The sequence below is a fragment of the Dermacentor variabilis genome, chromosome 6, assembly GCF_050947875.1.
Source record: "Dermacentor variabilis isolate Ectoservices chromosome 6, ASM5094787v1, whole genome shotgun sequence".
NCBI lineage: Eukaryota > Metazoa > Arthropoda > Arachnida > Ixodida > Ixodidae > Dermacentor > Dermacentor variabilis.
Genome location: NC_134573.1, coordinates 186146111 through 186173957, shown reverse-complemented (window position 1 = coordinate 186173957; position 27847 = coordinate 186146111). Strand labels below are relative to the sequence as shown.

The window sequence follows — 27847 nt, the reverse complement described above, 5'->3', positions numbered from 1 at the left end:
ACCCAGAGCGGTGAGCGTCTTCTTCGCCCTCTTTCCCGGCGCCGGGCCTTGCCGCTGCACTAGACGGCACGGCAGCGGGCATTCGGAGTACCATGAGGGTACCGCCGTGGTACTGCGCGTGAGTTAGTCGTCCGTCGGGTGAGAGCGGATGCTTCACGACAGCGAACTTTGCCGTGTAGACACAGACGACTAAAATAGTACCGCGAAGCCTGCTCTAGACTTGTCTAAGTGTTTTATGTATTCTTGTGTTGTGTGTGTATGTAAATGCTCTGCGCACCCTGGCATAGGAGGGATATAGACAATGTCAATTCTCCATGCCTTTCTCGCTGTTTGTTGAGCCGTGGGCCCACGAACCCCCATTTGTATTACATCTGGCGAGCCTGCCAGGATTGGCCAGGATTCTATGTTCGGTGTCACAGTACATAGAATGGAGATGCCTGACGCCATACTAGAGTAAGTGGATATGAAATGGTTTTGGTGATGACGATGATGGTGATGATGATGATTAGTATTATAATGATTACGATGACGACGACGATGATCATGGTGGTGCTGGTTACTTAGAAGACGAAGAAGACGAACGAATACGTTATGTCAAGCGGACATTTGACTAGTTTGAAGTGCTGCCATCCGTATGGTACATGGACTATTCTGCTCAGAGGAGCATGCCCAATAATGGTGGAAACATTTATTTATTTTAAACACTAGGTAAAGAAACATCGCGGATTTCTGTTCACGAACAAAACACTGAAATACCAATGAACTGTAGCGCAAAGTTAAGCACTCACGACATCTGTAGCCTACCTATGACGGTGTAAAAGTTTCAAAAGGCCAAAAATCATCCACGGTGTAACTTAAGGCTGACTACAACATCTGTGGGGAGAAAACCCACGAGAAGGTTGTCGAAATTGTAAAAAATGGGGGAGAAAAACGTTGCGCTACTTAAGGCTTCAGATTAGCGGAAATACATACCCTATTTTTAATGTACACGTCGTTTACAAGTTCTATCATTAATAACAAATTAAATGCGTATTGAAGAAAAGCGTTCTTGTTGAATGTAATACATACGTTTACAGGGCATGGCATGGCGCCAGTCATGGGGCCTGAGGCATGGCGCCAGTCGTGGATGAACACGTAGCTTTGAAATTTTCAACCTGCGAAAACAATAGACCGATGTCTTCAGTGCTTCACTGAACCTTCATTGAATGAATGAATGAATGAATGAATGAATACGTTTGTCACTAATTTTAAATGTTTGCTCGAGCTCATAACTCGAGGACTAACATGTGAAGTTACTTGCCTAGTTTGCTAGGCAAGTGTAAGTAGTACAGCACATTGCGCGCGATTTCTTGCTACAAGAGAAAGTGAGAAAACTGGCACAAACACACACAAACAAGTATATGCACCAGAGGAACCTGGAGAAATGAATAAGCTGCCAAGGAGACAGGTGTTTACTGAAGCACTGAAAAGCATAGAAGAAGCAAACTTATCTTGCAGCAGCCCCTGTTTTCTTATGCTTTAACCACTGTTTCGTAACCGCAGGCAAGAAGCCTGATCGCAAACGCATAAACTTTGCGATAAGTGCGGCCGAATGGAATGGGACAGGCACCAATGTTCACCTGACAGTGCATGTTAACTTAAGTCGTTGGTCCAACAGTGGCACCCTTTAAGCTTTATAGTTTCGACTGTCACTGAACCCATCTATAGTCGAGCAAGGCGCATATCGTTAGTCCGCGTCATTCTTAACCCTCCCTCTCCCCCCCCCCCCCGGAACACTTCTCTCAATAGATAAACGCCAACTTGTGACGATGTCAAAGACCCTGTCTGTACGTAGGACCTCGTCCAGATAAGGGCATTTCTCCAAAGATAGCTGGCTGACCCTCTGGCATGTCTCGGCACAATGGACTGCATCTCGTGCAGAGTGCTCGTGCTGCTGACAAGAACAATGCAGCGGCCGTAAAGGCCGATCACGGGACTTGGCTTCGGCACGCTGGGAAAGTGAGGGCCGCCGGGTAACAGCGTCCTTGGCCCGTCGTTTTCGAGCGAAGCCCCTGCAGGTTCGTTCTGAAGCTCGAAAGGTGAGGCATTCCGTACCGGCCTTCATTGGTAGACGGCTCTGACGGACAAGATTTTGCACGCGTAAATGTGGCCTGGATTATCAGGAAACTCCGTTGGAATCTATGCCGATGCGTTGGCCATTGCATATACCACAGATGTGTGCTGAGTGTCGTGTGTAGGCGTACGCGGGAACATCAAAATTAGAAAAGAAAATAAATTCAGAATAGAGAGGGAGATATATAAAGGGGGAAGACGGAAATGTCAGGCAAAGCGCAATATTTTGGGAAGCGAGAGAGAGAATATTGAAAAAGGACGTTAAGTTGTCCTACGATGGGGAACGAAGACGTATAGAAAAAAAATTAGCGGATCCCACGCACTGTGGGAATCGATGTAAGCGAAGCTTTGTATGCTGCTTACTTGGATTGGTCACTTGGATTGGTTTACTTGGTCATCGTTTAGTCCAATACGAGGGTGGCGAGTTGATGGTATACACGTTACCTTGCGTGCATCACTGCTGTTTGTCTGCGTAGGCCACAGAACACACAGGGGGACGTATTTGCTTGAGGCGTTGTTGTGCGTCCTTGTTCATAATCATTGTCTCACATGGCACATCGCATCGTGGCAGAAGTGTACACAAGAACATTTACTCAACAACGGCTAGTCAGCAAGAGGACTGATCTTGCGCGTTCGGCTGCTGGAAAGGAGCGTTCAGGTGTTTTACATACGGACGCAGCAGCGCAGCCTGCTTCAGCACCACGGCTACCGGCAGAGATGCTAGCTCCAAGCGCTCTCTTCAGGCTACAGACGATTGTAATGTTTACACTATCACAACCCAGCACGCGAACTCTACATCTCAGCACCTGCATTTTTGTCGCACAGAAAAGCAAGCACAGCCCGCGTCATACGCACAAACTGGAAAACGCTGCCACGGCGGCGGTGGCCGGGGTGCGCGGTGGCGAGCGCCATCTGGGGATGTTGCAAGAAACCCAGTGGTGCGTGCCAGCTAGACCGCAACGGTAGCAGCGCCACGAAAGTCGAGAGAAGAGGCAAATCGCTTTAAAAAGGACGCTGGTCGGGAATTTCACGTGGGCAAAGGCTGCAACGAAGCAGAGGAACGCAGCTCACAGTAAAAAACCAAGAGAAGTTTGGTTTGTCTCAAGGCTAACGAGCTTACCCTTAGAGGAAAGATCGAATCGTTGATGGGGCCAAACTAAGTTTTATTTTTAGGCGACTTTTTGTGGCAAGTAAACATACTGACAGCTGCGACAGACGATATGAAAACTGCATATAATAGACTTTAATAGCTAGTGCTATCAAGCTCTCGTGTCAAATATTTTGGTACGCACCATAGGGTCAGAATTAAAACGTTGTCTTAAACTACGGGTTCCCTCCCCACCGACGTGGTTCGCGCTCGCTGTTATGTACAGTAAAAAAAATGCTTACAGCCTTGACTGCGAAGGTGTTAACCGTGGGACAAACCGGCAGGCTTGAAATTTTAGCCGAGCTTAGGCCCGAGAGTGTTTCTCGTTTTCGCACCTGTCAATTTCGCATCACTATTTAACGGCGAAATTTGCCCATTTACATAATGATCTACTTATTTGACCATACCGGCCAATTTCAATGCCGGCTTTTTCGCAACATTTGATTCTTACCAAGTGCCTATTTCTTTTCTAACCAGCAGGATTATGGAGCGTTTATCCCTTTGCTTCCGCTGAATGAAACGCTATTATTAAAAAAGACACAACATGCGTCGTAACTCATTAAATAATACATCCAGAAGCTGCGAACACATTCTACAAACAATGCATTCCCGTATTCAGGATATTAAAATCCCACCATCGCTAAACCTCGATATACTGGAAACTCTTGCAACCCGTCATTTTGGACATTCTCTGATATAACTTTCCAACTTTTTTTTTTGCATTTTGTCATTGTCCGAGTGATACTTTTCCTACGCATACCGTCCGAGGTAGCCCACACGGCAATGGGGCTCCGCTGCTGAACGACCGCATAGGTTCGGTTTCCAGCCGCGGCGGTGGGGCGGAGACGCGGAGCGCAAAAAAAAAAAGAAAAAGAAACGGTCGCGATTTACAAACAGCTGCTGAGCACATGTTGCGACTCCCACCCGCCTTTCACTTGAGGCGAAATGTAGAAATGATTATGCAGCGAGATGTCGGTGCATGAAGGCACCAGGAGGGTCTCAAATAATCCGTAGCCCTGTTTTACATCCTTTCTCCTGTTGTCACAGCTAACACATTTTGTTAGGCTAGTGCTGAAACTATATGTGCAGCGTGAGGAGAAGCGGACAAAACGAGACTTCTCGCTCTCGCCTGTACAACTCGCCTGTCATAGCCTAGGTGTCTGCTTTCGGGCGCTAAATTCTATGAGTCAGTATAGAAGAGAGATGCCTGACGCGTATAGAGAGGATCACATGTTATTTCAGCATGATATGTAACCACGTATTTAAGCATTGTGATGCAATGCGTAATACCATAGAACGTATGATTTCTTCAGCGGCGTCTTTATCAGGCGAAAGTATATCACCCGATGAGCCCAGTCCATGATCGCCCGGCATTTCACGAGTCAGCATAACCAGCAGTTCCTTTGATTGGAAGAAAAACTGGCCTCAGTATTGGATTATGACGGGACGATTATAACGAAACTTTTATTGTAGAACTCGGTTAGACTGTAAGTTCAACCCACTGTGTGACTCAAATGTGTGAGAGATCAAAATGTGGTGCCAGCCACAGCTGTCTGTCTCTCTCTCTTTTCCCGATGGCAGTAATTGTGTACCTGACCTCGCGTTCGGGCGATTGACCAATGACTGGCAACCTGACTTCCGCGTCAGTAATTCTTATCCGCACCTCGCTATCGCAGAGGTCGCTCTCGGCTTCCTCTTCCAAGGATTTCCCGTTGGCGCCGGTCGCAGCGTAGCGGGACTACGTCGCACACCGCTCCTCGGCTTCACTCCGCGGCGGTCCGAACCGGAGAGGTGGGGGCGAAGCCACGCACGACAGTCGGGCATTTCCAACGGGACGCTGCGCGCGCAGGCAACCGCGGTGAGTGGACCATGACAATGTGGAGTACTCGCACCGTGCACTATCGGGCTAGTTCGTTGTTTCTGCAGTGTGCATTGAGGCAGGATAGCTATAAAGGGCGCAGCGTACCACTGCGCATCCACAGAATTCGCGGATCGCATTTTCATAGCACTAAATGAAGCACGGTGCATAGGGGTGAAACGAATCGGGCGATTACGTGTTGCGGTTTGTACAGATGACCATATTCACGGCAGATGAAGTGATGTCTATGAAGTGACCAAGTGGATGTTGCTTATGCTTCTGTGTTGCTTAGGGCGCTGATTGACCAATATATTACCAAGGACGTCGACTCTTGTCCGTAGGCGTGTAGCGCTCGCCTCCTTTTGTCCCATCTCGGGGGCATGTAAACATGTATGAATAAATTGAGATGGAAATTAAAATATTTCGAAGAATATTTTAATTGTAATTACTTCTTTTTTTTTTTTGAACGAAAAAAAAATATGGAGACTCATGCAGGAACCATGTGAGGAAAAGGAAAAGGAAACACCTTTGTCGTCTGCCAACGTTTCAAGATCGTGCAACTGCCTTTGGCAAAATGAAGTTCTTTGTTGTCCAAACGTTAGAGGGCCGAGGTGTCCCCTTGTCCTCCCGAGCATTGTTCTTGCGTCAGTCTTAGTGTTAAAGGAACAACCCCACTATAATGGAGACAGGCGGATCTGAGATTCGTGCTTCTCGCTCCTTCTCTGCTTGACGACTATTTAACTGTTCCCTTTCAAGAAAGAATACAGATCATAGCGCGCACTCACACTGCGGTCCGTATTTGGTTGAACACCCTCTACATTTCTTGTGTTGAAAAAATGAGCACAAAGGGGAACGTACAGACGGCAAGCGGGTGCCCATCACGCAAGGTTTGTTCGATTCAGAAAAAGGTGCACGACACCTCAAACGAAAAAGTGCAGGGGGTGCCGGGCTGCACCCACTCGCTGCAAGGTTCAAGGGTGCAGTGCACCACAGCGGCACCTTGCCTGGCACCCCGTTCAATCGAGCACGGAGGTGCAGGGCGCACTGCTGAATCTCGGGGAATCGAGGGGCTAGGTGCAGTGCACCGTGAATAGGTGCAGAAGGTGCAGAGAAACTTGGCTGAATCGAATAGACCTGCAGTCACAGGCGGTCGCAGCGGTATAATCGTGAAAAGCAGGAGTACGCCAAAAGGGCTTGCTGAGCCGATGACGTCCCGTAGCCGGGGGTTCTGAGAACTTTTTTTTTAATCAACAGACCAACAGGATGAAGCTAGCGCTGACAAAAATGTGTGAAGGGTTTCAAGGAAGGGCAGTTGCACGGCCACTTTTTTTTTTAATTTTACACGAGAATGATGCGAAATGTGATATAACGATGACAAATTTAGTGTTTTGTGGAACAAAGCCCAAGTAAAGTCAAACAGCGTCAGGATAGAACGTGAGAAATATGCACTATATATAGCAGTTCACTACGTTCGTGTTATGCTCCCTTGCTACAGTACATTTTCAAGAGTCCGCGTTTCTTGAGGTGTTCGGCCCAAATAGAGCTGCAGTTGTCGCTGTTTCCCTATGAGAATGAGTAAGCGTTTCGCGCCTGTTGGAAGCTCAGTTTTGATGTTTTCCGGCACTACAGAAGCTCTTATATACGCTGAGTGAGACTCTTGAACTGTGCAATTAGTTAAGGACACTAGGGATAAATTCATAAACACTATCCCATCTGCTATCTTTCGACCTCGGCAGAGGCTGAGATTTCTTTATACAGTGTGTCCATATTCTAATTTAGCTGTGTTCCGGAGCGAGATCATGTGGGTAAAAAATAAAGTTTAGATATAGCTCTAAGTTCTTAGAGGCTACGGGTGATTAAACAGTATTTCATAAAGGCCGCCTATGGAGAATAGAGATAAAGTCTTTAGTAAAGGTTCTAGCACAAAAAGACGTATTTGAGATGTAGTTGCAGCAAAATATACTGCATTAGTGTAAACATAACATACAGTGAACAATAATTGAATAAATTCGTTGCTTATTAAACTCCAACCCAAAATTGATTTCTTTTGACTAATGCAGCGTTTCTGTTACACACAAAAAATAGAGTATTCGGCCAGTTCCTGGATATTAGTGATTACGACAGGTGACCATTTACTGCCGACATCTTTCAACTGCCTTACAAGTTCCTCATATAGGAGAGACAACAAATATTATGCGAGCTTGTTAGAAAATGAAGGCACTGGGGGCCACTAAAATGTCGTTTACCTGAATGAGCCGTAATTTCCTAATGCCGGTAAGTTAGCACAAAACCCCGAAAACCCTTGCAATACTGAACCTATGACAAGAGGTACCTCTTAGTTTCAAATGCGAGGTCCAGCAACAAAATTCTGTAAAAACATTTGTAACAGTTTCATTGCACGAAGTGCAGTTACTGCGGTGTTTGATGCCTAGCAAATTGATCGCATGTCCACAAGTTCGGATTTAAAAAGACAACTTCACTGGAATGTCGCTTACAATTGAACACAAAGTGATGGAGATAATTTCGGAGTCTCCTCACCGCATCATCAACTACGACATTGCTAGAAGCCTCCGGTGCTGCCTGCGACGGACACTCTGGTCCCAAATACAAAGGTGCTATTATTATTGTCGTAAGTGGGGCCGATATACTAAACTGAAACGCGCACACGCGCCACTCGCTCCCGCCTTTACGGCCGCTGTCGACGCCTTATCTTTGAGTGAGTCGCGTGAGATTTGGCCGGCGTTTCCGGGAGTCTCGAGCGCTTACAGTGGCCCTCTCGAACATGCATCAAGCAGACGCTGTTGCCGTCGTGGCTCGTAATTTTGTTAGGGTTCTTTACAAACCGTGATATACACCGGCCCTATCGGGAATCTCTAACTACATAAGCACAAGGGATCTGTGAGAAAAGCATCTCGTTTCCTCTCCTAAGTTCATAGCAGTTGAGGACACCAAAGTATAGGGATAATCGAGGTTATTTATTTATGCTCCATTTTTCCCTAAAATACTCGAATGGTAACGTCAGTGCGCACATAGCAACTGCTGAATTGGAGCCACCTCGAGGTATGTCTGTTTAGTATGAATCCTGACTTTAGTAAATGTCGAGGTATCCGTTCCAGAAATCGTCGATAAAACACCTCGGTGTTTCACAAACTTTTTCCCGGTGTTGCTCAAGAAATACGTGTGAGAACAAGCATTCTGAGCGCCAATCTATTTCTAAGCATTTCTACACATGCGTCGTCGGTTCGAGCGGCAGGATTCCTACTAAGCGAACATGCCGTGTTTGCCGACCCTCTTTGTTTGTACGATTTAAGCCTGTATAGTTACGTTATTAATTAGGATGCTTATTATTGAACTGATGATATTTTAATAAAATGAGCTTATGAGCGGTCATCGTACAGTTTAAAAATGTCTGCTGCTGCCATCACTGTAAGGATATTGCTGCATTGGCCAACCGACCCGCAAATCCTCTGTAGACCTTGGCGACAGTGGGCGGCATTCCTGTTTCGGCGCTCATGTCGGTTATGAGCGCTCGTCTTTCTCATCGTCTCCGCAAGATTCTGACGCCTGTCGCGTCACCTGTCGTTCGTGTTGCCGACGGCTGTACATCTTGCGTCGCTGGCATGCGTACTGCGCGTGTGAGCTTCGCTAGCCACCAGACCTCGATCATCAGTTCAATTCGCCGTCCTGCGCCAGTGTCCACATGAAGTCATCCTCGGACATGACTTCCTGGCACCCATTCTGCGCTCATCGACTGCTCCTCTGCCCTTCTACAGTTAGGATTCCCTTCGGTGCCCCATCTCACCACCGAGACAGCACTGTGTTAATGTGTCGCTGAGTTTGTTCGTCTTCGACGAACTACCGCGACGTATGTCACATTGACCTCAGATCGGCCGGTTTGCGACGGCGACTAAGGGATCTCTCCTTCCCTAGACAATTTCTACTCCCCTATCTTTAATTATTGCAGACAGAATTCGGTGAAATAACTGCCCTACAGGAAGTGACTTTCCAAACTTGCGTATCGCGGAGCCTCGGAGCCGCAGAGTTTTCTACAAAAATTACTACAGGGAACTGTGGCTCTAGCGTATAGGGGAGCTGCAGGTATGGCTGTCCAGCCAGCATCATTGGCAGTACGTATATTTAGCTAACCTTTGTCCTTTTGGCATCAAACGGCTTTGCGACATTGAAAATTGATCATTTCAACAAAATCCGTCATAGACGCAACAATTTACTATTGCATGCTGTGTTTAGAAAACTACTAGTGCATGAAAATTTAAGAAGATAAAGCGTAATAAATAATGACGTCACGAGAACGTTTGAAGTCACACGCATGAAGATCAGAGAAATCATCTACCAACCATCATTCCTATGGTAACGGAACGATCGCAGCGCCAGAGTTTATTCTAGTAATTGTTTTAGGAAACTTCGATCACAGCTACATGAAGGCAACAGACAGTTCATATGCGCACATCGTTTTAGTCCTTGTAGTCACACGCGTTCTCGTTTTCGGTGTTATCACAGTTTCTGTGGTACAAGCTGCAAATAGATTGTAAGAGGCTTTAAGTGGAGCAGGTCGTATTTGCTTGAAACGAGAGTGCGCTGCAGACTACATTGTACTACAAATCCCATCTGTAACCTGTTACCAAGCGCTTAGCCTCTTATCTGCCGAAGGCGCAACGATTGGCCCATCCTCACGAGGCTTTCACCATTGGCCGCGTTTGTTTCCTTGAACGTTATCTCTGCAGTGGGACCCAAGATAACCTCGTGGAGGACGCAGTACGCGCTGAAGAATTGTATGCAGCCACAGCAACGTGTGCAGCTTTTTATGAACGTGCACGAAGGTTGCGAAATTGCAATCGACACCGCACACATGGAACTACTTGGCACTCGACGAATAATTGTCGCATAAGCAGAAAAGTAAAAACTACGAAAGGGGCATTATACACTCCATATCTAAAAGGGTTGAATGTAAGCGCAAAATCTTCGTTATTGTGTCGTCATCTTCGTGGCAATTGCAAGTCGTATATATCGTCGAAATTTTTGGTGCTGGTCAGAAGCATTTCGCCTCCTTGTTCCTCCATATTTTTTTTAAACGATTATCCACCTCTAAAGTCCTATTTGGTCTACCTCGTATTAGGCATAGCTATCTTATTTCGTACTTTTTGCTCAGATCATGTCTAGCACATCAGGGTTTCGGCATGTGATAGCGGCTACAAATAAAATTGTCCATGTCGCACGCAGTTGTGCACACCCCGCAAGCTTCTGTTGCTTATATGGGCTTCGGTATGCCTCACGATGCAGCCTAATCAGCTGTACGAGGCTCAATGTGTGGCATGCGCGTTTCACCACATACGGCACGTGACGTTCTCGATACCTGGCTGCCTTTTTTCCTTGAGATTCACTGTACCTTCACTGTCGTTATCGCCGCTGGCCTCAGTGCAGCGAAATTTCAGCATCTATTGGTCATCTTCGTCACGACCTTGGGTACCCTAAACTTGGATAAGATAGCATGTATCGCTACAAGCTAGCGCAAAATTGTCTTCTGCTGTAGCCCGCGCGGTCAGTGAGCAGAAGCAGCTCTTGACAAAAAATCGCTACTGGTAAGGCCAAGGTCGTTCACCGTACCGAGAGTTTCACGGTTCGCTTTCTGCCACATCCAATAAGTTCACAGACTGATTTTTCAGTGCCCAATTGCTGGTGACGGAACTGCATTTGTGGGGTCATTGATGGTGACCCCAAGAGAGCAGGTCATGCTCTGATACTCTATTTTTTGGAAGACCTCAGAAGTGGTCTCGGAAGACCTCGGAAGTTAAAGTGCTTTGCTCACAAGAGATCCTATCTCTGGTCACCAGAAGTAGTATGTTAACAGCATCGACCTAAATCTGACACTGCAACATTTCCTCAGGGCTCCATTAAGATAGCGCAAGCGAATGCTGGCAGGACATTGAAAGCCACCCACGAGACAATGGTTGTTGCACCGATTTAAAGTTTGAAAGTATGAAGTCCTGAGCTAAGCACGTTCTCAGATTGCAGAGAGTGGCCACAACGATGGCGATTTCTTGAATCGATTGCTAGGTCATACAGCCTAGCTGCCATAGGGCATTGAAGGTCATAATGGGGTGCACAGGAGAGCGAGACAGAGAGACGCTGTCTTTAATGAAGAGGTGCTGGGTGAAAAATACAATACGCACGTAATGATCACACAGACGACATATACATCCTGTACATGTCCTTTCTCTAAAACTGATAATAAAATCTCCGTAAGGCCTGTATCTTTCAACAATGTATAAAGCGTTTTCATCGCGCGCCTCACTCATCAACTGGAGTAGCAGGCTAGGCTTACATCTCCAGCACGTCGTTAAAGCTTTTATCTCTCTCTCTCTGACCAGTGTGCTATCTCTTGCAGGCTGCTTTGTTAAGCTGCATCCTAGTGCTCAAACATTAAGGACTGAGTGCCGGTAAAAGGAATAACGCTCTTGAAATGTAGTCGAGAAATGCTGAGATAGCAAATGAGGTGTTCAAAGGAGTAAGGTGGATCAATTCATCCTCTTAAATACTTATAGCCGGAGACATGTAGCGATTTTAGCGCTCCGTGAAAATAAGATCGAAGTGACGTTTATATTCTTCGGAAAAGGGCGTTTCAAGGGGTTGATTGACTGCGACGGAGGAGGTAAGCCTGCAGCACAGCAGGTAAAACTGGGCTACGAGTAGCTTCAAGATTTCAAGCAGTTTCCTGCTTGAACTTAGTCGAAGGAGTGGGAGGGGGGTGTAAGGGAGCACGCAACGGCAAGTATTGACCCTACCTGTTAACACCTAAGCGTTTTCGATCGACCAAATGTGCCACCTTCCTAGGTTATATTCCATGCCAATCCCGCTACATCGCTTTACTTGATACCTTGCTGTCTTGCCGGTAAGAGGCTTGCTAAATCTAGATTCTGGAGTGATAGAGCTCCTCAAGAGCACCCGTTTACGTCAACTCATGGCTACACTGGCACTACCAGGAAACGCCGCTTTTATCTGGTAGGCTATTTAAACTTCTTGTGCGATTTTCGACCTGATGTGTCTGTATGCTTGTTTAGCCTATCCCCCAGTCAAGAAAGTTAGGGCAAGGGAGATTGATAGCGCATTGCTGTAACGCCATAAATTTAACATCACAAGGTGATTCCGCAATTTGTAAGTCTCATATGATCCACTCCAACTCGTTGCTGTGAGTGAAAGGCGATATTTCTCTGCGCCGTTGTAATTTTTTTAGTTGGCATTTAACGAGCAATTCTGAAAGCATCAAAATACGACCACATTATTTTATTTTCTTTTTTTTTGCAATACCACCACAAAGCGGCGATAGAAAGGCGAAAGATTCAAGGTGTTCTCTAACACGAACTAGCACAACTTCAGACTGTTCACCAAGTACGGTTTACAACGAAATTTAAATCCCGTGACACTAACTGCTTGCACGCGCCAGCTCATGTACAATGGAGTTTCACTCGCCGACATTCATTGACAGTCCGATCAAAGGACGCCATTCTAAGCGCAAGAGAGAACAGGCCTGCGGCGATATGCAGGACCTAGCATGCGTAGGCGACGATAGCGGCGGCCTTTTTGCACTGTTCCCAGAGATTCTACATCTCGTATCGATCCGGTTTTGTCAGCGCAGACGCCGCAAGTGTTTTCCGCTCTGCGCAAGCCAAGGCTGTGTCGTGCGAAGTGTTTGCGTTGGCTACGTTCTGTGAGAGGCCACATGTACGGGAGCACGAAACCCTCTCCCAGTGTGCTCAACTATACGCGCGCACCATTGTCACAGCTGCTGAGGCACTGTGTCCTTGATCCTATGTACAAGCGTTGACACGAACAAGTGATATCGCTTGCAGAACTCCGAGCTGCACCGGCTGCTGTGGACTGTCGTCATGCTTGGCGTTTTCTGGCGGTGCCTTGTCACGGGCCTCATCGCCGGAGTCGGTGCCCTCGTACTGCAGTACCTGTGGGACATACTGAAGAGATGCCTGAGACGAGATCTCCCGCCGGGCCCATTTGGGGTGCCGCTACTCGGCTACCTTCCATTCATGCCGAAGGATGGTCACCATGGCGTTGAGGCTCTCAGGCAGAAGTATGGCAACGTGTTCGGGTGCGCACTCATTTCTGCCCTCATTTCGAAGTTTATTACGTACGCATTTCTGGCAATATGAGTTCTTCGGTGAAAAAAAAAACTGATAGCTAGCGAATACGTTACGCTTCCTCTTAGAAAAAATGAACTCGTGTGCTTATGAACAAAGTCTTTGGCATGGGATTGTTCGTCCTGCTCTTGAATAACATAATAAACAATAACTTTTGTCTTTTTTTTAAATGAAGCCGCAGATATCCTTTGTGTCTATGTTCACGTGTATCATTGCCTAACTAGTATTGCGTCTGGAAAGATGAGATGTTGAGTAAGGGTGCACCAACTTTAGCTCAGCTCGTGTTCGTGTACGGCCTCAAAAATCGCGAGAAACCAAAATACTATTTCTTTTTCTGCTTGTAATAAAGAAAAATCACACTTGGTGGTGCCTGAATACTACAGGCGGCGACATTCCCCAGGAAGACAAAACGCGATATCAGCTAGGGGCGTTAAGGTACCAAACAACGGGCAACAAGGAATTAAAAAAAAACACGGCGTGCAACATTCAATTAGTTGGAGCGAAATCTTTTGAATGACAGCGTGCTTCACATGAGCGTCACATATTTGGAAAACTTGGGACAACCGAAGGTCAACATAGTTGACAACTTTAAATGGAATAACTTTTTCCGGCTGACTAGAGAAAATATGCGAAGCCTGGCCGCGCTACGCTCGGAAGTAATTCGGGCTACTGTGTTGTGCTTAAGCCAGAACGAATAAAAGAAGATGCGTTTCCCGCAGTGTTCACCTAGGTTGCCGGTACGTGGTGTTCCTGTGCGACTTCGGCTCAATCAAGGAGGCCTTATCGCAAGACTCCCTCCTCAACCGACCCGAAGAGTTTCCCTTCAAAGTCAACGAGCACTCGCAAGGTAGGCAAGAACAAAGCAGCTATAACAATTTTCACATTTTTCTAGCAACTATGTTGTTGTGGCTTCGGCGAACATACTGGAGCAACTAGTCGCCTAATGAACCACCGCAAGTATGCAGCACAGGGATAAAAACAACCTAGACTGCCATCGAGTACTGCGCTCTCCCTTTTACCGGCCACGAGAGTTACCGCGACTGCAATGTGCGACTCTAACGTGCAATGTGCGTATGTGCTCTCGATAAATACGAGGACAGCAGACAGAGAAAGTCTCGTTGGCGCATTTCGTCAAGTGAGCATTGTTTAATGAGCTTATCTTGAGACCATGGACAAAGCCAGGATGTGCTGGTCAGATGATAAAGACCACAGTTGGGCGTTGTTTCTGCCTAACAGTATTGCTGACTTGAGACGTGAAACATTGAAACAATGTTTCTGGTAAATGTGCAAATAAGTGCCCTCATCTAGTCCACCGCCTCATTTTTTCCCGCGTACTTTTCTGTTTTCCTGCAAAGAGCTGCCCTTGGTTGTCAAGTTCACAATTGCCTTTTCACACTGCGAGCTGGTTAGGCAAAATCTAAATTCTAAAAGGCCTCTCTTGTGTTCCGTTAGCTATGACGTGTCTTTCCGAGTTCGTGCGGAAAACATCATCTTCCAAAAACAAAACCGTTGGCCATAAAATGATGTGCCGCCTTTTACAAGTCACTTGAACTGTGGAAAACTGTAACGCCAGGATTGGGGGGGAGCGCTTACATTTATTGAAACCAACAGGTTGGCACGGCGATTTTGGTATTGAATCAGCAGTTCGTACATCCACTGTTTGACTAGAATAATGTAGACGTCCACGACGAGTCATCGAAATCATCAATTAATTACTTTCATGATCAATCGCTCAATGATGATCAATGACGCTTATACGGTACCCTTGAAACGGACCATACCACAAAATTTTAGGGTGTGCATGAATTTCATTCTGGCAAGCTTCGATGTGCTCGTGCTGTGTAGGCTGATGAAAAAAACAGTGGTTCGCACCATGTTGGGCAGGAGATAGCTAAATTTCATGCTGGTGAATATGAAAGATGATAAGTGCTCTTGTGCACAAACAAAATGAAAGAAAAAGTAAGCGATAAAAAAACGAGTGACAGCGATAGCTAGTGATGTGCGACGCATCTTTTGTTTCTTCGTGCATATCATTCATCATTAATGGCTATTACCAGATATATTGACAAGAGTACACTGTTAATCTCGCATTAGTCGACAAAAAGTAAATGCACCGAGGCATCCCTCACCGTTGCTATAGTCACTAAATAAGAGTACAGGAACCTTAACATGTTCAGCTATATGATAGCAGTATTATACGTATTGACTAAAGCAACCATCATGCTCGTGCGAAATCATTTTTAGGAGCTGTGTAGCGGCAGTCGTTTGTAGCCCGGTGTCTTCCTGAAATACAAGACCTTGGGCTGAGAGTCTAAGACACAGATTTTCTAAAGTTGCATGAAGTACTGGCTGTGCTGACTGCATTGCCCGCCTCCATCGGGCTTAGGTGTATACCCACGTGCAGCTTGCTTATTGAAAAACCAAAAGAACTTGAGATGCCAGACAATCTTGTCAATTGGTTGCAAACATATCTACAGAATCGCAGACAATTTGTAGGATGTGGTGGAATTGGGTCTGATTGCTTGCAGGTTCTGTCCGGTGTACCACATGGGTCTCGGACCCCTATTGTTTCTCATATATATCAACGATATTGCTCAAGATGTTGATGAAGGTATCACTGTGAAGTTGTTTGCCGATGACTGCGTTATCTACTCTGTCATTAAGAATTTTTCCTGCCAGCAACTACTGAATACTAATTTATGTAAACTCGCGGACTGGTGCGAACAAAGGGCGATGAAAATTAATTTCTCAAGAACCGCATCAATGACAATAACAACTAAAAAACATCCCTTACAATACGTTTACAAAATTGGCGATCAGTGCATAAATCCTGCTATATCCATTAGATACCTACGTCTAACAATTACTACCAATCTTAAATGGGACAGACATATTAACAACACATGCTCGAAAGAATTAAAAAAATTATGCTACCTACGCAGGAAACGTAAAACTTGAAGCCTATCGCACTCTTGTTCGACCAGTCCTGGAGTATTCGTATGTGGTGTGGGATCCGTACCATGCCGAAAACGTTGAACAGGTGGAGCGCTTCCAACATCATGCTGCCTAGTTCATCTCATCTGATTATCGAAAACGTTCATATGTTACTGATATGCTAAGGCAACATAAGTTGCAGCCGCTCCAGTTACGCAGGCACATCCGCATGTTGAAATTCTTGTAGTTGCTTTATCACAACAAAACAGGATTGTCACGTGAATCATACTTACCTTCTGCACCACAAAGATCATCAAGATTAAACAATCCAGAGGTGATAAGGCCATATTATGCCAGAATTAATTCCGAAATTCACTTTTCCCCTAAGCAATCGAACAATGGAACCGCCTGCCTGCTTGTGTTGTTGAATGTACTCATATTAATACTTTTGAGCGTTCTTTGCGAACTCACCTTTTGTAACCCCCTTCTGGTTGGGCAGCACTGCTGCCTGCAGTATTTTTAAATTAAAGATCGCCAGGCGCCTTTCACTTATGTACCCTCATTGTGCAGGACTGATTGTGTTGAATGGACCCCTATGGAAGGAGCAGCGCCGGTTTTCGTTGAAGCTCTTCAAGAACCTTGGCATCGCAACGCAAGCCATGGAGAAACACATACACGTAAGGCGGAACTAAGCAGCGCCGTCTCAAACACGAGTCTAACATGTTTTTAAAATTCACGAGCAAAGTAGCCTTCGTCTGGCTTCGAATATTTTCAGTGATGTCATTTTACTATTCCTCAATTCTAGCGCCGTAAGAGCAGATAATATGAAGCAGACCTTGCGAACGCCATCGTGCAGCGCGACGTTTCCCAGCGACGTCAATTTAATTTTTTTTTTTGCTTCATAGCTACAAACTCTGTTGTTTGTTTATGTGTTAGTTCGTTATTTTTGTTTCTTTTTTTTTCTTTCTTGTTGTGTGCGTCCTGTGTTCTGCCATAGTCATTTTGTTTCTAGTTCGCACTTGGTTGTCGCATGAAGGACTAGAACGGGGAGGCCAGATTCAATGGCACGTGTCCACTTCGTGTAGATGTTGCAGGACGGCTTCATACAACTTATGCATAAGTTAGAACACCTATTTGTCAGGTCTATTGGTCCGTATCCTGGCTGCTCTAAGTGACGGAAGCTACAGAATGAGAATGAGTAAAGCACAGCGTATGAGCTGGCTTATTTCTGTATGTAGGGTTTTGAGACGCAGTTCAAAAATAAGGCCGCGGATCTACTGAGCATTCTTCGGCGCCGCACGTTATGCAGCCGACGGTGCGGTAAAGTTCTGGATAAGTTTGTTCTTCCTCGCTATTCTCGATGACAAATAATCGGACACACTCAAGTACTGCTGCTTCAGTCGTGCTGAGAGTTGTTCTCAACTTAGCGTGCCCAGAGGGAAGAGCGTCCGACCCGAGCACTCACCCGTATGTTCTCACACATCTGACGCAACTGAAAGTATTGATATTGAAGCAGCGCAACTTAAGTCTCACACGTTCACGCACATAAATAAAGCAGTGGTTGCAGTCCAGCGCCTGTGTATGTCCTTCTTATCTGTGCGTGAATGTGTCAGATTTAAGTGCGCTGTTTCAATGTCATAGCTCACCAACTGACCCATCAGTACCTATTAAGTGTTGCTAATGCGCAATCATTGCAGGAGGAGCTGTCGTACCTCCTCCGTGAGCTGGAGTCAGTCAAAAGCGGCCGCATCGTGCCCACGTCCGTGCTGACGCCCAGCACATCCAACATCATCTCGGCTCTAGTGTTCGGCCGCCGGTTCGAGTACGACGATCCCGAGCGCGTCTACCTAGACAAGCTGATCGAGGTCATCCCGGCGCTGGCAGCGCAGGTTTCGGCAATCAACTTCTTTCCCTGGCTTCGCAAGCTGTTCGTCTTCTTCCGCATGGGCGCCTGCGAGCAGCTAAGGGACGCGCTTGTCCGCAGGGAAGATTTTGCCGAGTGAGTGCCCACTGCTGCACGGTTCCAGTTTTCTGCACCGCGACTGAGCTGCGTACATTGAAACACGCTCGGTGTTTATGAGCAACACACACACGTGCCGCCGAGAAGGCGTGTCGTGCCCAATTCGACCGTGCACTGCCGTTTATCACGGAGAGAGAGAGAGAGAGAGGGATTTTATTTACAGGAAAGACACAGGAATCGGCTTGAGTTTTCACGAGATGCTGCTCAATGTGAAGAGCCCGTTCTATGACACCTGCGTCATCGACACAGCCGCACTAGATATCGTAGCTTCCCGTTGCACTCCCTGTACTACAATTTTCAAATGGTTAGAAAAATTTATCAACGAGAAATGCGAAGGTCTTTTGTAGGCGAAATAAATAAATACGCAGCTGACAGCCTGCTTTCTTTTGCAGATGTAATTGAACGAGCGAATGAGCAGCCTGCACGATAGCCTTTCCTGTAACTGTATGTGATGCCTCCATAGCATTGTTGTAAAGAACACTTCGAAGGTCACTTTGTTTTTAATACGCTCGTTAATTAATTTACAGAGTAAGCGCGCAGTCTACAATGATCTAACGGAATTTTACATGTGTCGGTTCATTAGTAGACAAGGACATGAAGAGGGGAGAATGAGGATTAAAAAGATAGTGTTCGTTTCACCACGTTGTCCTCCGGTGTCTATTCTCACATGCATACCATTCGATTAGCACATAAGCACTTCCGTGGCAGGATATTTCTTATATCAATTTTTTAACTTTGCTTTGGGAGCAGTGGACAAGATGTGCTATTTGTAAACAAGGCCTTAATAGGGGCATATACTTATTTTTATGCCACTTCAAACGTCAGTGATATTTTGCGCCTGATGCAGGTGCGGAGACGCACCTGGTAAGAATGAAGAGTTGAGCACGCATGATGAAATCCTGTCCGGTGCATTTCTCCCGAAGTATACTGCATTTGCATCGTATCTGCATACTTCCACAGAACAAGAAGAGCTTTAAAGCTTCTTCCTTTCCTCTCCGTTCCAGCTCCAAGATCGACTTCCACCAGGACACATATCAGGACGGCTTGGTGCGGGACTACATCGACGGCTTTCTCAGCGAAATGAAGCAGCAGGATGAAAGAAGCAAGACGTTCACGCGTACGTACATGCCCCCCCCCCCCTTTTGGCACTTTGCACCTTGCGCAAACAAAACATATTGCGCAACTCAAGAAAACTACAAATTACTGTATGTCCTGCCGCCATATAAGGAGGGCACTTAGAGGTGGTTGTCGTAGTGAGCGAAACTACGCATACTAACGGTGAGACTACGATGCAATCTTAATTTTGTTATGTTTAAGGCATTTATAATTTTATTGAAACACCTCTATGCTCTTACATGGGTTTTGTCTTGCTCGGTTTCTGTATATGTGACGTGCCCTGGTTGTCAATGTTTGAGAGTGCAGATACTGGCCAAGTGTGATGATGGATTTTTGTCTGTGTCGATGATGCCGAAATAAAAATAAATGATTGATTGATTTTACTGTGCGATTGCCGCAAGAAGAGAAGTGATGAAGATGCGCCACGCAAGAGCGTAGAGTGCACTTCTTGCTGAATACGCCTGAGTGGGCCCTCTGTAATAATTGGCTTTTAGCTATTCACACGCAGGCAGCTAGTAAAGAGCTTGCAAGCTGCAGTGAAATTTTCCTAGGACCATTTCGGCGCACATGACAAAAGTGTTCGTTCAAGAGGCAATAGTGGCATTAAATCGTGCGCCAGAGTGTTTGTCTGTAATTCTTCAAAACTAAGCAATAATTTACACATTTCACGCTGCACCCACGCCCAGCGAAAGACAGACAACAAAGTTTGTTCGCTCCTCGATTGCAGTTGTTCGGTGTGAAAATTCGTGTGCACTTAGTTTTTTTTATTATTATTACTCCCCTAAAACTGAAATGGTGCAGCTGGAAACGCGCTGCTCCCAAAGTCGTGCCGCTAGTTGAGCCTATCTCTAAGTGCGCCTGCACTACTGGGCACACTACTGCCTAATCACTGACTCAGGAGTTGCTGAAACCGGTCCCCTACAGGACCTTAGACGTGGGCAAAACCGGCGCGTTTCAGGCCCCACTATAGATAACGGCACGCATGGTTGCATCGATTCGCAGGCAATCTGCTCAAGGGCAACGTGGCGTCCTTCTTCGGTGCCGGCAGCGAGACGGTGCGCGCCGCCATCGAGTGGCTGCTGCTCATGAGCGCCATGAAACCGGAGCTGCAGCGCCGCATTCACGCCGAGATCGACGTCGTGCTTGCGAGTGGCGAAAATTCGCACATCTCCTGGAGCGACCGCTGCCGGATGCCGTACACGCAGGCCTTCATGTGGGAGACGATGCGCTGCAAGCCCGTCAACCCCCTCAGCCTTATGCGATAGTCAGTATCTGAGCGCTCTTCGCGGCACCCACCTTATATGGAAAATCAGAGCTGAATGTCGACAGTCAGCGCAGTGCTTCTTGCACTCTTCATGCTCGGCTCGTCTTGCGTGCGATAGGCTCGTTACTGTTGGCACGCCCGAGTTTCTACACTCGCATTGTTGTCGCGACATCTCAAAAGCGCTATCGGGAACGTGACTCAGCTTACGGAGCCGAGTTCTCCACAGAAAATATATTTTTCTTTTAATTAGTCGTTTTACATGCCAAAACCACAATATGATTACGAAGCACGTCGTAGTAGGGGGACTACGGATTAATTTTGACCTCCTGGGGTTCTTGAATGAGCCCCGCCATGCACTGTACACGAGCGTTCTTACACCGCGGCCTCATCGAAATGCGGCTGCCGCGACCGGGATTTGAACCCGCGCCCTCAGGCTTAGCAAGGCAACGCCAAAGCCACTGCATACGCCACCACGGCTGGTACGCAGAGTTTGCCATTTAACGCATTTTACGTATTATTCAGCATGCTTGAATATAAAATTTGCGTTCGCAATTTCTTCGTATGGCAACATCAAGTGCACGGCAGATTAGCAGAGTCCCTTGAAAAATACTTGTGCCAGCAAAGCGAGTATTTCTCCCGTGGTTGTGAAAACTACCCCTCTGCACATGTTCCTTCCACGTGCAGCCGACTGTGTTAAATTTCGAGTGTCGTCCGTTACATTTTCGCTTCTTGGGCGCAGTGCCTCCACAGACGTGAAGGTTGGCAAGTACGTCATCCCTCGCGGCAGCGTCGTCATCGGATCGCTCTGGTCCATCTTCTACGACGCCGCCTACTGGGGCGATCCGGAAGCATTTCGACCAGAGCGCTTCCTCGCCGACGACGGCACACGGCCGCAGAAGCCGGAGCGATTCATCCCATTCTCCTACGGTAAGTTCTCTTCGGTTCAGGTTATATGTGGCGTCCCTCAAGCGAAAGAGAAAAGCTAATCGATTCGTCATTAACCGTCAACATATATGACCGTCCTCAAGGCTTTCACTCGTACTACTTATTTCTTTTATTGGATGAAAATAAACAGAAGAGTTGTTGCTGTCTGCTGGCGACGGCTGCACCTTTTTACTTGGTTAATAGTATAATATAAAGACATGTAAACAAAATGCCATTATGTGTTTGAAAGCACCTCATTACTAAGATTTAATCCCGACACCAAAATTTCCTAAACGCACCAGTATCTGTAGAAAAGAAAATACGTACAAACCATTCTGACTGATTAACTAAGTCAATGCGAAGCATTTTTCCCCTGCGCGCGGCGCAGAGCCCGAACGAACTACGCGTCCGTGCCGGGAAGCGCTCACTCGAGGGCCGCCGCGTGCGCGGGCCGCGACGCCCCGACGAAGTACGATCTGAACCACAGGCGGTCCTAGACGTTGCTCGCCGCGCCAAATTCGTCTTCGACAAAGTGCTTTTGAAAGTGCGCGTCTGTGTCCCGCAAGTGGCGGTCCTCCAATCGGCATTGTAAGGTATCTGTATAGCGCAACCGAACAAGGACACAAGAAGAAACAGAGACAAGCGCTAACTATCAGCAACAAAAACTTACTTCCGTGATCGGTCATACTTATACCCCCAAACAACCCCGTGCACAGCGATATCAACCATGAAGGTACACTTACGTACATGAAGGCATGAAAACAATCTAAAACCCGTACGTCAGGAAAGCACCACAAAAGGTAAATGACATATTGCAAATGCGGTCAGCCTTCATGCCATGCTCATGCGCTATACAGATACCGTTCTACGATGACCGACCAACAAGCCCATATCGCCACCCTCGTCGACTCCAATCGTCGCCGCTTGGTCTCGGCGGCCAGTTCAGCGGCCGTTCGCTCGGTGTGCCGCTGTCCTTCGCCCGCGCGTCGCTTCCATTCTTGCTCGCGCTCCACGACCGCTAGCATCTGTTGCTTCGCCTCGTGCCTCGCCACTTCGGTATAAGAATCGCATACCTCTGCAGAGCCTTTGCACTCTTGTGCCACTTGATACTTTCGAGAGCTCACTGTCGTATCTGCAAGTACCGCTACTGCAACCTGGCTACGTCTATTTGTGGCGCGCGCACAGCGTAGCAATCAGCGCGAAGCCAATAGCGATGTGCGAGCCGGCGCGTCGGGTGCGCGCGCATCGGCGACAAACTCCGTGTCCTTGGACAGCATTGCGTTTGACCTTGGCCGCGACTAAAGAAAAAATTATAGGCATTCAAAAAAACTTCGTGGCAGCCAATGCACCGAATTGAGTTTACGCTTCCACGCACGACAAGCATGTTGCTCACATAAATTCCAGGTTGTGTGACGAATTAGTGAGGAAATTTAGCTTCTGCGTTATTTCCTTGTTCAAACAGCTTTTGCGGTTCATTTAATATGTCGTCCCACTTATTCAGAGACGCGCCGCACTGCACAACTATCAAGTCCACAATACTTGACTGACCGCACTGCGCTGCCTGGCATTTCGCGAGTGCCAACTCATTTTGCTTGCTCTCATGGCTTCCATCGATTGCTGCTGACAGAAGTTTATCGGCATGACGCTGAATAAAAAGGCACTTGCATAGATCTTACTTATACGCCCTCGTGAAGTGATGTAATCACTGGCAATAAAAACGTGGATTTCTCAAAATACTGAGGCCACATCATATAGTAGCGTCTCACGACCTAATCAATGCCTTCCTCAGCGTTTTTCTGTTTTGCAAAATCAGTGACTGGGATTGTTTAGATTTGTTTTTACAGCGTGAATGAACATAATGTATACGTGCAGTCTCTTCCCCTAGAGATGGTCACAAAAGGCTGCGAACCTCAATGCTCCTTTTAAATAGCTTATAGCTACTTTCTTACACACTACTTTCACTCTTCCAGTTAGTTTCTTCTTAAACGTTATGAACGAATGAATTCAGGGGTTTTACGTACCAAAAACATGATTTGATTATGAGGCACGCCGTGGTGGGGGACTCTGGATTAATTTTGACCACCAGGAGATCTTCAACGTACCTCCACTCCACGCGACACGGGCGTTCTTGCATTTAGCTCCACAGAAATGCGGAGGCCGAGATTTGATCTCGCGACCTCGTGCTTAGCAGCGCAACACTATAGCCGCTAAGCCACCGCTGCGGCTGTCTTCTTAATCGTGCTTCAGTGCGACCTTATACCCCGCATCTTCTCGCAGGGAAGCGGGCGTGCCCAGGAGAAGTGATCGCCAACATGGAGACGTTTATCTACTTCACCACCATCCTCCAGCATTTCACTGTAGAGGCGCCACCAGATGGCCAAAACCTTGTGCTCGATGAAGTACTCGGCATCTCACTCCGCCCAAAGCCCCAGGAACTCCTCTTCCGACCACGGGAAGTGCGAGTCTGAGCGGACATTTACTCACAAAAAACGACCTTCAGTTGCCGATCTTTGCTCTTTTTTTGTACCTGCCGTTCCCGACACCAAATGTTCGCAGCACATGGTGTTTAGTGACAAATCGTGTCTATAGAACAGCGACTGGTGGAAGGGAATTAACTTGTCAACATTAAGACCCCTTCACCCTTCCCCCCGTGCAGGGTAGCCAACCGGAACTGCCTCTGGTTAACCTCCCTGCTTTTCTATGCATCCTTCTCTCTCTCTCTCAACCTTAACACCTAATTCGTAACATGTTATTTGTTTTTCGATTATCATCCCTTGTAGTCTAAACCGTTATATTTGGCCCTTAGCTTATTTGCCTGTCACACATAGACTACTATACGATAATTTTTTTTTTTTTTGTGAGCGTACACTTCTGTCTATTCTCGCATTTGTGCTTTTTGCTGCCACCTTAAGAGCTATGTGTGGTGACGAAGGCGAGGTCACTCGGCTTCGCATTTCGGCCATTTCCTGGCGCAGGTAGAGCGCGAAGGCGTTCTGACAACAGGATAGATTATCGGGCAAGCCCCCCCCCCCCCACCTCCCCCCCCCCAAACAGGGGGAGTAGTTCCGATAAACTTCCCTGCCATTTCGTCTCTCCCTACTGCGGCAGCTGGCTGCCAGTCTCTTTTCTGCTGATTTCGTTCATTACATTACTGCCCCCAATCTCAGTGCCCACAAAATACTTTTAGTTTTATGCCAACAGCTAAGAAACCTGTGTCTTCAAACATGGTATTCGAAAATAGTATATCATAGTGCATAACCTCTGTGCAAGATACGAGGGCCAGGAACACACACACAAAAAAAGAAAGTAAGTGGGGGTGGGGGATCCTAATGACTCTGCTATAAGGCTCAGCACAAATTGGACATGTTACGCTTCCAAGGATTCCAGACATCATTTCAGGGTATGCATTTAAGTCCGCTGGCTCTAGCGTTAGTAGCAAAGTGAACTATGCTTATGAAAGTTGACTTTCTTTTTTTCCTTCAACCCCTGGCGTCAAACATGATGTTCAGAATTATATTCATTCAAACATTCGATTTTCTCTCTTTTACTCTTTTCTAGACTCTTTCAGCTTCCGATTAAAGCATATAAACTCATGTTTCATGTTACCAGATGTCGCACACTCAAATGGATCACATTTTGTTCGTGCATCGCGAAAAAAAAGAAATAATGATATATCGTTTCACAATAGTTATCTTATATCATGTATGACCTGTAAATTGTTATCCGCACAGGTGTGGTATACTATTGTATGTATTGAATATGACAGAAAGTTTAGCCTTCAATTGTGCAACATTGCCGACAACGCATCCGACTAACAAGTTTTAGAATGTATAGCACCATTTAAAGCGCCTATGTGAGTTGTGGGCCAAATATCTGTTCTACTAGACAACGTTACTTGCTACGCCCGAGACCGCGCTTTTCTTCGCTGTGTTTCCGACATGCATTTGGCGTATTTTTGTCTTTAACGTGAAAGCGCGCAACCTTTGCACATCCTGTCACATACTAGCTGTTCACGGTTTGTTTCTTTGCTTCAGGTGGGAAGTCACTTTTTCTCCTTCACTTAAATGAATGCCTCGAGGGGCCTAAGTCCTAGCACCACCGTCTTGTATGCTAGCAATATGGCGGTATACAATAAACCGTTTATGAAAGAGCAGGGCATCTACCACCACTAAGAATGCATAGTATCACTTGCTCTTCTGATCAAGTGGCTACTATCAGCCATCTTATGTAGGAGTGTGCTGTACAAGAAGAGGCCAAAAAACAAGCGTTATCCGCATAAAGGTACGGCCTCACCTGCGGAAATAAGCGCACGCAAAGCAGCGCGCTAAAAACGCGCCCCGCGAAAGGTGCTTTCGCGGCAAGAATTCTCTGCTGCGCGAGGATGGGTTCCAAACCCACTTTTTCGCGGCGCCGCGTTTCCGCAAATCCGAGCGAGCCAATCGAAGGCGCCGAAGTCGTCACGTGGATGGTAAGAGCAATGCTCTCTCCGGCGAGCCCGACCGGCGCGTGCGCCGTGTTTTCTCGGTGGGCTTCATTCCTGCGCTGTCATCATTGAATAAAGAGCTGTCGTTCCCGGGGCATCTCGAGAGAGGGCGAGAATTCTCGCCTGCCCTCCGCGAACGAGCAGTGGTGTGGCGTTCGGAACGCGGCGCGCGTTTTTAAGCGCGCCGCCTTTCGCGTGCTTACTTCCACGAGTGAGGACGTACCTTAAGGCTACATTTGTCCAGAAATGGACAAAAAAGAAAGGATCGTTTTCTCAGGGTAAAGCTTCGCATGCGTGATCTTGACAGTATTTCCGGTCCCTTGGCGTCATACTCAAGCCAACCATGTTATATGTGACGCACGTGTTACTCACCTTAGCGATAAAATGCTATAATGCGATAAATGCTGCGTGAAATCGCTGCGTGCGATTTCACGCAGCGAACACTTGTTACCCACTGCATTTTCCTACTCCTACATAAACTACTGTTTTCTGGTTGGAGGTCACACCACAATGGCTCACATTCTAAAACTTCAAGTGTTACAAAAAAAAAAATGTTGCGAGTAACAGTTACAGCTTCTTACGATTCTGAAACAAGACCAATTTACTTCGATTACAGAATCATACCTGTAAACCGTTTCTTTGATTATAGATTTGCTCGCTTTTAGAAATAACAACTAATGGCACATTTCTTCAAGATGTACCACTTCAGTGTTATAAAAAGCCATATACAAGTAGAACACCTGATACTTTCATATTACCAAAGTGTCGTACAAATTATGCATCAGAAGCTTGATGTGGGCGAGCTGGTTTTGCATACTTGAAGAAAAGAGCGCTACGAAGACGCGGACTCAAAGAGGAACAATTGCCGCCCGCATCTTCGTGACACCAGGTTTCTGGCACGGTCTCGAGATAGACTAGAAAGGGAGGTATTAGGAGCTTTCCACATTGCAAAGGCCGAGGGCACGTGCATTAGCTGCCTTTCAGTGACGCTTACCGAAAAAGAGGTAGCATTTCTAATGAGATAGGGAGGTCGGGATGTCACGATAGGCCATTCTAGGTTGTATCTATTTAAAAGCCTGTTTCTTCAAAAAACATTTAGTTGGAAGTAGCGCCTTGTGCGTCGTACATGTTCCTCTTTTAGTCCGCGTCTTCGTAGCGCTCTTTTCTTCAAGCACAAATTATGGCTTCGCGACGATTAAATATATACTGCCAGAATGTTTAAGTGCATCGATCTGTGAACACTTGAGAACTATGTGCTTTTCTGCAATTGATGATTACTGCTGTAAATAGTCCCTTCTATCGTTTAGTAATTTTCATACCAATGCGTGGTGTACATGTACAACTTAGCAAATACAGTTCAAGTCGTGCATATTTTTTTAATTTGTTTCTTTGTATTCTTTCTTTCCTCATATTTTTGATGTTAAGTGTAATAGTTATTATGCTTTGTAACCACTAAGTTTTATTAGTTAAGTTGTGACTGATTGCAAAAAAAAATATGGCAGAGACACTTAAGACTGCCTACGTGTACGAATGTGAAGTCATTATAGTCCCTTTGTGACATTTTATTTTAGACACTCGTTTTATACATTCATGACGTGACGCGCCACCTCCCCGTAAATTGGCGGCGCCGTCACGCGCTCGATGACGCACGCGCTATAGGCACGCCTTCAGTCAGCCAGCACCGGGGAGCCGCCGTGACGTCACAGTCATCACACCGAGCCATGCTGGCTTTTCTTTTCGCAAATTATACATTTCCTTAATATAGCAAATGCTTTCGATGAAATGTTCTCTAACAAGCCGGGCGTTTATTTCAGCATGTCT

General features: G+C 46.6%; 1 protein-coding gene across 2 annotated transcripts; it reads left to right on the top strand.

Moving 5' to 3' along the window:
* Positions 1-1910: 1910 nt before the first annotated feature.
* LOC142585945 (cytochrome P450 2J4-like) lies at positions 1911-27406 on the top strand. Of its 2 annotated transcripts, XM_075697069.1 has the most exons (10): positions 1911-2078; positions 4936-5117; positions 12983-13236; positions 14005-14132; positions 16790-16896; positions 17917-18218; positions 19244-19356; positions 20358-20619; positions 21359-21546; positions 23821-27406. In XM_075697069.1, the coding sequence occupies exons 3-10, from the start codon at positions 13019-13021 to the stop codon at positions 24009-24011; spliced, it is 1509 nt and encodes a 502-aa protein (XP_075553184.1). In that variant the 5' UTR covers positions 1911-2078; positions 4936-5117; positions 12983-13018; the 3' UTR covers positions 24012-27406. The 2 variants fall into 2 exon arrangements, with proteins under 2 accessions (XP_075553184.1, XP_075553185.1); XM_075697070.1 differs by lacking the exon at positions 4936-5117.
* The last annotated feature ends 441 nt before the right edge of the window (positions 27407-27847 follow it).